Here is a 9,949-nt window from a genome sequence, read left to right as displayed (position 1 = left end):
TCTGCACCTGGTGGCTTTTGGTTTACATCGGGCTTCAGCTCCAGTGCTTCCCTTCAAGCTCTGAGGTTCACGTTCCTGACCTGTTACCGTCTGACGAGGATTTCCGACCCGAATCCGGTGACTTCTAAAGCTCCAGGGTCCAGGTTGAGATGGTGGAAATGGAAGAAGACGAAGATCCACGCGCGTAGCAGGAAGGAGGCGACGTCCTGGTCGTAAAGGAGGACGAGAGGAGCCGCAGACAGACGATCCACCGAAGGGAGCGGCCGAAAGAAGGTACGTCTATAAAAACAACTTCACTTCCAGAGCATTTCCCAATTTGAGATTTACTTCATCCCCTTGGATTAATGGCGTCAGATCCTGGACTTGGCAGGTCCACGCTCCTGCGTGGTTTCCTCGTCTCCCCGCTCCACACATTTGATCATTATGAAGACTTTACCATCAGACTCTGGAGAAAGCCTGATAATGAGCCACGAAAGTCAACTGTGCATGTGTGGGAAGGTGTGTCGGAAACATCAGAATCACGGGACTCCGACCGTACAGGATCAAACACTTCTGCCAAAGATAATGCGTCCCCTCCAAGGTTTATACTGCTTTACACTGGACTTGTCCGCAGTTTCACAGCCGACAAACGTTGACAATTAACCTCGACCTCTGCCAACTGGCTCCCGAAGGTGTTTCGTCTATGTAAAGACTCCTCAACACGTTGCCTCGCCTGATGAGGAATCGTTATCAGACGAAGCCTTCAAATGGGTTAAAGCATCACGGCGGTGAAGTCACAATCGCCTTTTATGGCGTTCCTGCCATCGTATGTGTTTTTACAGTGACTTCGGCTTCCGCCCACATTTTAATGACTGTGGTTGCCGATGTTGCGCTGTGTAATTGTCGCCTGCGGCGCGCTGCAACGACGCATCTCGCTTTCTGAAGGTGGTCTTGCTGTGGACCTGAGAGACGTCGCTTTGGATGGAGCTCGGCGTCCTTCTCTCCGAGATCGCCGTCTCCACCCCGACGGTTTCAACGAGCTTTGAATTTAAAATCACCAACTATCCTCAATTTCATGATTTTTTTTTTTGGTTTTGTTTTCTTTGCTAATGACTGATATGGATCAACATTTCCGGCAAGATTCAGATCGGATCGGTCCAGGAAATTACAGCTCACAAGTCTGACTTATCTCTGAAAGAGCAGCGATTGATTAAAATGTTTGCCTCGCATGGAAATCAGAATGGGATTATTCAATGCACCCAAGCCTAGCATCCCTATTTTGATCTACAGTGTGTGCAAAAAAATTAACATAAGTAAGGTGAAACATCCGTCTGCCTAACAAATAAAAAAAAAAATAGAAAATAGGCTTCTATCACTTGACATTTCCAGAGCGGCTTTTACAAAATAAGGGCATTATAGTGTATATGGCCATACTGGGCTTTTAGTGCTTTCTTTGAAGTTAGTGAAGAAACAAGCCGATAGCTGATCTGCTACACACACACACACACACACATACACACACATTGATTAAACATAATAACAAACAAAAAAGAAAAGAACAAGACGTATTTAAATCCCAGCTGTGAATGCAAACATTAACATTTGGACTTCAAAGTGATACACAACGTGGCCCTTTTTGTTTTCAAAAGCACATTTCTCATTACTGCAGCTTTGCTCTGAGACTTTCTTGGTTTGCTGCTCCTTAATAGGCCAGTTCTGACGGAAATTTTTTGGGAAAATGTAATTAAATTAACACGCGCACTCTGCTTGTTCTTCAGATGATCAGAATAGAACTACGATGACCTGATTAAAGCGTGGAGATGATGCAGAATTGTATTAATACATCTGATCCACACGTCTCTTATTAGCCTGAACACCACCCCTTTGATGTTGCATTTAATATTAGCTCATAAAACCAGTTTGTACACACATACACATATATACATATATATATATATACTTGATGCATCTCCAAAGTCATATTTTGAGATTTGCTCTTGCAAATGACAACATCATAGCTTATTATCTGAAGGCACCAAATCCAAGACATGAAATCTGTGTGATTTTGGTCCATTTTTAACTAAATTGCCCAAAATGATGGGGTTTCTTTTTTTCCACCTGACTTTAATTCAATGGCTCTAATATCGGGGTGACATTTTCTGAGTTTCTCGTGTTTCAGTTTGTGCCATATTAAAAAGTGCATCACATTGAAGTACTTCACCATTTTACCAGGGCTGTACTTTAAATCACTGAAGAAATAACCTGTCATTAAGGAAGTAACTTGCTGCTGTAACGACCGCAATTTCAGCACAGAAGAGTCAGAACTTATTACTATAATGAAAGACGCTACAATAACTGAATGAGGTAGGTCTCGCTGCACTGTGCTCATTGGGAAAACTGCTAAATACAAGTGTATATTGAATTTAATAGAATGCGTTTAAAGTACTTTTAAAAGGCCAACTATGCAAGATTTAACAACAAAAAAAGTGATGATTAAAGCAAAATCAGAATTCGATGCATAGAAAATATTGAGGTAAAAGGTTAATGTGTTGAGGAAACATTTAAAGTCATAAAATAAACTGGATAAAACTGAAATCAAGACGCAAATATACAAGAGAATGAAATACGAAAGTCATTAGGAGGAATCGCATGAGTTCAGTTAAAAAAGAGTTTAAATGAATAAATAATTGCAGGTCAAGCTGAAGGGGAGTGTTTAGGACTTTCATTTATTAGAAAATGACGTTTGGCATGATGTTTGTTTTTTTTTTGGGGGGGGGGTTATAAATAAATAAATAAGCCCCGGTTTGTTTATGTTTTTCTGTCACTTTAAAAACTTTATTTCAATAATGTGTTCAGAAGTAAAGAGCAAACCTCTCTTCAAATGCCAGTCGCAACCTTGTAAAGCATTAAAAAACATTTCCATTAGCATATTCGCTGTATAAACATAAATATATCAGCCTTAAATATCACTTTGTATTTCATTTGTGCAAAAATTGGTCACAAGAACTGAAATCCAAAGAACTGAAATTGAAATTTGCCAGAACTAAAGAAGACATTAAAACAAGTTTAATCAAACGTTTTCTGTAGATTTCCAGTCTTCGTTTGCTCCCAGCATTAGAAGCAGAGGATGAACACGTCGTAATATTAGAACCCGCTGTTTGAGAGGCTTGTGACGAGGGCGGAATCGTAATGGTTTTTAATATGACTGGTCTCAGCAGAGATGTGTGTGTGTGTGTGTGTGTGTGTAATCTTAATTACGTTTTAATAAGGTACGGCGCCAAGACCTTGCTTTCACCTTGATCAAACTTCGTCAAGAATTACATTCACATGGCAGTGAGGAGGAGGAGAAGCCGTGCTCTTATTATTTCACCCTTGATCCTCAGAAGCACTTTTTTTTTTTAAAAAGGATTTAAAGCCTTATGAAGAGACCAAAAGAACTACATGTTATTGATGATTTCATCTTCAAAATGTGTTTAATAAGTTTATTTACATGGTAAAGTTGATGAAATATTCATGATCAAAATGTCTATACGTTTGCAAAATGTAAACAATTGATATTGAAAATCAAAGAACTGGTGCATTATACGTGAACAGATATAGGTTCCGCAATGTTTTGTTTTGCATTATTACTTCAGATATTTAATATTAAACAAGTAAAACAAATCTACTGGGAGCTGATAATTGTTTTATTATTGTAACAAATACACATTTCCTTTCTCTTCTCTTCAAAAGCAACGTCATCATTTATCTCAGGCATTTCAAGGACTTTCTTACCGACTCCTCTCTGGAGATGATGAACAGTTTCCTGCACATCTGAGTCCTGGAATGAAACTGTTCTCTGAATAAATTGAAGGCGGCTCGTTGCATAAACGAACCGTGGAAAAACAAGCTGCTCCCAAAAACTCCAGGACTGCGTTCTCTCATTACTGCCGCTTCACCTGGAACGTCTCATTTGATCCTCTTCGCTTGCCTCACGCAGGTGTTATTTTCATTTTCGCCACACAACACAACGCCTTGCAAACAGTCGGCAAGAACACAACAGATTATATCGACTTAATAGTCACAAAGTGTGGGAAGATATTAACGTCGGTTGTGATTGGAAATATAAATACGACGGAAAGTTAAATAATCTTCTCGTACGTCATGTCAGATGATGTATAAAGACTCACTAGATCAGGGGTGTCCAACATGAGGCCCGTGTGCCAAGACTGTCCCGCAAGAGGCTCCAATCCGGCCGGACCACCGAGCAAATTGTCAGAATTGGGAAAAAAAATTAAATAAACTGAGATTTTTCGATGCTCACCGTCATGCCGTCGGGGTTCTTGTGTAATAAACGTGTTTTGGTGACATTTCACTGCACTTTTGCACCACAAAGTTTCATTAAAATTGCCGTTATGTTGAGATTTGATGCATTTTTCCTTAAGTAAACGTTTGGTTTCTGAAAAATTTAAAAATTTTCATTGCAAATACTATGCAACCCAACAGAAGAAAACCTTTTAAGTTTTATTTTAAACGTTATCATTACGGCAGTATTTTACTGGTCCGGCCCACTTAAGATGACATTGGGGTGTAAAATGTGTTTGATAGATTCAGAGATCATGTTTATGCAGACTATTATACATAGTCTGCAACTTTAACATATTTGTAGTTATAGTTTTCTCCAGAAATCTTAAAATGAGTCTTAATAAAATAGTCTAGTTTCTCTCTCCGCTGTTTAAATGCTGAAAATCCGTGAAGAAAGAATTGCCCATAGTTGTGGAGATGAGTGTGTGTGGCTGTCGGTTTCATTATAGAAAATTAATGGATGAAAGAAAATTCATCCCGGGACCCTTCGATTCTTCCTGCTGATGTTCCGTCCCCGAAGCTTTCTGGCCGCGGCGGAGAGCCGACGGATGAAATAGTGAAACAAAGCGGTGGAGGTCAGAACAGGAAGGTCTGATCTCAAACCGAGAGCCACCAACGGTGAACACGTTTGGTTGGCAGCCATTTAATTATCCCGTTAGGGTTTCCTCACACGCTCCCTGAGCTGTAATTTTCTTGACTGATCTTGTTAAAATCCTGCCCCGGATTCACATCTTGTATCTGTAAAATTATGATGAAAAACCTTTTTTTTTTTTTTTTGGCAGAAACCAGAAGATGGTGATCAACTCTGGCTAATGAGTCTCGACAGCATTTCATATGTTCCCTTGGTTTATTCGCCGTTTGAATTTTCACATGATCCGTCTTTTTTTTGGTCAGTTTGCATTAAAAATAACCGACTTAATCCCTCGCGCTCATTTTAGTCTCTCCTCTTGCTGTTGCAGGTTTTATACGTTGTGCATTTGCAGGTAGTTTCACGTCTTTCAGATTTCCTCCGATTTCCTTCAAACTCCTTTGTACTCGTGTCGTTTTTCCTCGTTATAACCACATGGTTTCGGCATCATACAAGCCATTTTTCCCTCATTCATTCGCTGAGGCTTTTCTTCTCATTCTCGGCTTCCTTGCATTCATTCGCGATAATCTTACATCTTTCTTTTCCCGTCTAATGGGTCGTCCTGATCATTTGTTTGGCCTTTATCGACATGAAAGGGAGAGTTTCCAACAAGCTGCTTATTTCGACTCACAATGGTGGCGAGTGAAGTGACTAAAGGGACAAAATATCTCAAAACAAGAGTCCTTCTTCACAGGAGATTAAAATGACTGTAATAGGAAGCGCTGTGAAACTTTCCAAGTGTCTCTGTGAGGTTTGGAACCCTAATTAAAGGTTTTAAGGCCTGGAAGTGCCACTTCTATGTGGAAATCATTCAACTGTGGTGAGCAGTTATTTCCATCTGTTGGCTTTTTCTTACAATGAAAAATTACCATTTAAATGTGATCAAGTGTCATCAAATGTCATAAATTCCCTGCGCTATGGCAACCCACTGCTTTCACTTGGGGTTGGGAAGGTTAACCATGAATAAACTTGTTTCAATTAAGAGAAAGGATTTCAAATAGATCAGTGACGTTTTTTGTTTTTTTCTTCATCCGACTCCTCTTTGCTACTCAAGATTCAGAAACACAGGGTCAATATCTGTGCAAACATATACAATTCTTTTTTTCTGAAAAAAAAAAAAAAAAAACATCCTTTCGTCACATTTTTTTTTCTTTTAAATCTAATTTGTGAAAGTTAATTTTTACCCTGAAAACTTTTTTCCTTTTAGAACTGCGACCTTACAAAAAGCCCAATGGAGGAAATTAAACTGGATGAAGTTTGCAAAAGCTGAATCATAAAAGCAATGAAAACTGGGTGAAACTGGATCAGATGGACGGAACCGACATTGGTCATCTGCAGACAAATGACGACACACAAACTGTCCTCGGTGAGGAGTTTGCACTGAAACGGCGCTGGAGGCTCAAAGAGAGCGGTGCATCATCTGCAGATTACCGCCTGCATGCAGCACCGTCTCATTACTGTGTGCACTTCCTGCTCTTTCAGAGATGGAGGCTCTGCTGCTGAACGCAATCATCCTTCCCTCTCAGAGTGCAAGTTAAAAAGAGACGGGATTTTCTTTTCTACCTCAAGGTGGACGTGTTCAAAGACGTGTGACTGCAGTGGAGTACGGATGAGACGTCATCCAATTGGACTCGTTTGTTCTGGCAATGAAACACATGAGCTGCATATAATGTCTTTGAAAAAAAAGAATAAAAGCAAAGTCAGTTCAGCTCAATATGTTTCATACTTTTTTTTTTTGAAGAGTGAATGTAGGTGAGGTTAGAAGTGACCTCTGTTCTTTTCAGAAATCAATCGCAAAGGAGCCACACGAGAAAAGAGTTCAGTGCCAAAAATTTTTTAAAAAAGGAAGTTCAGATCTTCGACTCTGACTCAGAATGAAACTCCTGACGTCACGGCAGAATGTGTTTGTCAGTGGATTTGTGATACAGATGATTTCATTCAACTTCAAACAACAAAGTAGTTTGACCGTTTATCTGGCAGGTTATCTTCAATGTTCATCTCCTCGTTTCCTTGCTTCACGATGAGTTCATGACGAGCACAGATTAAAAAACCACAACTTTATTTATCTATTGGAATTAGTGTAACAGAATATGACACATTTGCTCATAAAACTGTTTATTCACAGTGACAATAGACACATTTCTGGGCCTGTTTTTTTCCCATTTAGACACATTTCACATCTATAGATCACAAACTGCGCGCCACTTTTGGTAAGTTTTACAGTTTTTCTAATAGAATCGTGTTAAATATTAAATAGCACAAAAATGTTTTTTTAATGAGTTACTTTTGTGACTTTGAGAGTTTTCGGGTACAAGTTCATGCTTGAAATATCCTCCGAAAAGCCTTTTAGTGAGTAAGTCTGAAACCAAAGTGTCACTTTTAATATCCAGCAATAAAAAATAAAAAAATCACAGGTGGATTTTAATGAACATAGTGCACCCGGCTGCTTGGAGGATTTGAGGAGGCTTGAAAACATTCAAAGATTAACAACAAGTGCTTTTTACATTGGTCTGTATTATATGTACAAAGTTTTCTCTGTCCACTTTATTCTGAGGGTCTGCAGCCTCACTTTAACATAGAAACACGTTATGCTATATACAATTGCTGGAATATGCGAGTCCAATATTTAAACAGTGACTCTGATAGTTCTGAAAGACAAAAGTTGCTTGTTTCACCATTTGCATTTTGTTATTACATTACATAACAGAGCGATTAAATATAACTGTTACATTCTCCAAAAAAACCATCTCCTCCTCCACCAGGTCAGAGGAGGACCGCCAGTCTGGTTCCTTCACTGCACAGCAACAGTGACCGGCAGCATGTTGTGCAGCAGCTCCCTTGACGACCGAGACCGATGGAAGCTGTCCGGCGCCATCCCCAGCGCCACGGCCCCCTCCCCCGGGGCCGGGGCCGGGGCCGGGGCCACCCGGAAGAGCTTGTGCGGCGGGCGGACGGCCACGGCGAACCGCCTCTTGAAGGTGTCGCTCAGCACGAGGTAGATGAACGGGTTGATGCAGCTGTTGGCGTAGCCCATGCTGATGGCGATGTTGTAGACGTACAGGAAGGCGAAGCTGGGCCGCTGCACGCCCAGGTGGGCCAGCTGCAGGGCGTAGTAAGGGGCCCAGCACGTGAAGAAGGCCAGGCAGATGGCCACCGCCATGCGGGTCACCTTGCGGGTGCGCACCCTCAGGCTGCGCGGGGGCAGCGGGGCCACCGTGGCCGACATGGTCTGCAGGATCTTGGCGAAGACGCCGCAGATGACGAGCAGCGGCAGGGCGAAGGCCAGCAGGAACTGGTAGAGGGTGAACCAGCACGTGTCGGTGGCCGGGTCGGGCAGCAGCAGGGCGCAGCCCGCCGAGCCGTCCTTGAGGGGCATGAGCCCGGCGTACATCCACACCGGCGTGATGGAGAGCAGCGAGAGCGCCCACACCAGGGCCACGGCGGCGGCGGCCACGCGCGGCGTGCGCACGTGCTTGAAGCGGATGGGGTGCACGGTGGCCAGGTAGCGGTCCAGGGTCATGACGGTCAGGATGTAGGTGCTGACGATCTGGCTGTTGGAGTCGAGCGCGGTGATCACGGTGCACATGGTGCCGCCGAAGCACCAGGAGCCGTTGCCCACCAGCTGGTGGATGAGGAAGGGCATGCCGAGCAGGAACAGGAGGTCGGCGACGGACAGGCTGAAGATGAAGATGTCCGGGACCGTGTGCTGGGAGCACAGCTTGGTCTTCTTCGCGATGGTGTAGATGACGATACAGTTCGCGGTGATGCCCAAGAAGCAGATGACGCCGAAGATGCTGGGCATGATGAGCGCACTGGTGTATCGCCCGTAGTCTGTACGGGAGATGCACAAAACAGAAAAACAACAAACAACAAAAGTCCTCCACAACTATTTTTGCGTAAATAAATGAATGAATTGCACAGCAACAATTATAGAAGTAATAAATTACTGACCTTCTTCTGGATCATCCAGCGAACTGGAGGATAAATTCAAATTGTAAACGTCCATCATTGTGTTTCAAATTAACTAAAGCATTTAAAAATGAGACGTGGCGTTGCCAGAAGCGGCTCGTATAACTATTCCTGGATGCAAAAGTGCGGCTCACGGGTGAGATGAGACTTGATCCGCGCGCGCGCAAGAAGGAAAACAACGGAGCGGCTCCAGCGCGCGCCTCCTCCTAATCTGAGAACTGGCTGCGAAATGGTTTAGCTAGATCACTTTAGAAAGATCACTTTCATCCCCAAAATAAATGTTAGACCACAGAGGAGGTGGTGAGTCCAACGATCAAGAGCACAGGGAAGTCGGAAGTCGGAACTCGGACCTGAAGCCGCGACTTCACAGATTCTAACCACAGGATCCCAAAATGCGTTTGAAAATAAATAAATAAATCCACTTTAAACTCGGAAGTTACGTCACAAACTTTAGGTCCATTTAATTATGTACTCATTCCTTAAATGATTTCCTCGCCCAATTTTTTAAGGTATATTTTGTTTATTGAATGGATTTTCATATTGGTCGGGGAACCGGGACCGCCTATATTCCCCCATTGCGCTCACGCGGTTGATCTAAATAAATAAATAAACATGCAAAGATGGTCAAACTAAATCAGACCTGGAATTGGAGAAGAAATAAATGAAGTAAAGTAATGGCATAAGTGAAGTGTTGTTTCTGGAGCCTCGTAGCACGCTGAGATTAAACTCTTCCCTGTAGCAACACAAACAATAATCGACACTGGTGTTGTTCATAATGTATAACAGTTCCTAATGTAATAGAGACTCGCGTTCTAAGAAGTGTTTTATTAATATCATCATCTCGAGTAAGAGTGTTCCATTTAGGTTTCAGAGCAGCAGTTAAGTCAATTGTTGAATGAAAAGGTGAACCTGGTTTTATGGTAGCAACTGTAATTACGTCCTCACGTTTGATGACGTAAGATGTATAAAAGGAGTCACTTAGTCACACTCTTGTTACTTGTCTTTGGAGTATGAGAATGCATGGATGGA

General features: G+C 42.2%; 1 protein-coding gene across 1 annotated transcript; it reads right to left on the bottom strand.

Moving 5' to 3' along the window:
- Positions 1-7,742: 7,742 nt before the first annotated feature.
- mchr1b (melanin-concentrating hormone receptor 1b) lies at positions 7,743-8,756 on the bottom strand (the record flags this gene model as incomplete). Its single annotated transcript, XM_080511792.1, has 1 exon — positions 7,743-8,756. The coding sequence occupies exon 1, from the start codon at positions 8,751-8,753 to the stop codon at positions 7,743-7,745; it is 1,011 nt and encodes a 336-aa protein (XP_080367918.1). The 5' UTR covers positions 8,754-8,756.
- Between the last annotated feature and the right edge of the window lie 1,193 nt (positions 8,757-9,949).

This window comes from Blennius ocellaris (genome assembly GCF_963422515.1).
Source record: "Blennius ocellaris genome assembly, chromosome: 16".
NCBI lineage: Eukaryota > Metazoa > Chordata > Actinopteri > Blenniiformes > Blenniidae > Blennius > Blennius ocellaris.
The sequence above is the reverse complement of the archived record's forward strand: the minus strand, read 5'-3'. Positions and strand labels throughout refer to the sequence as shown.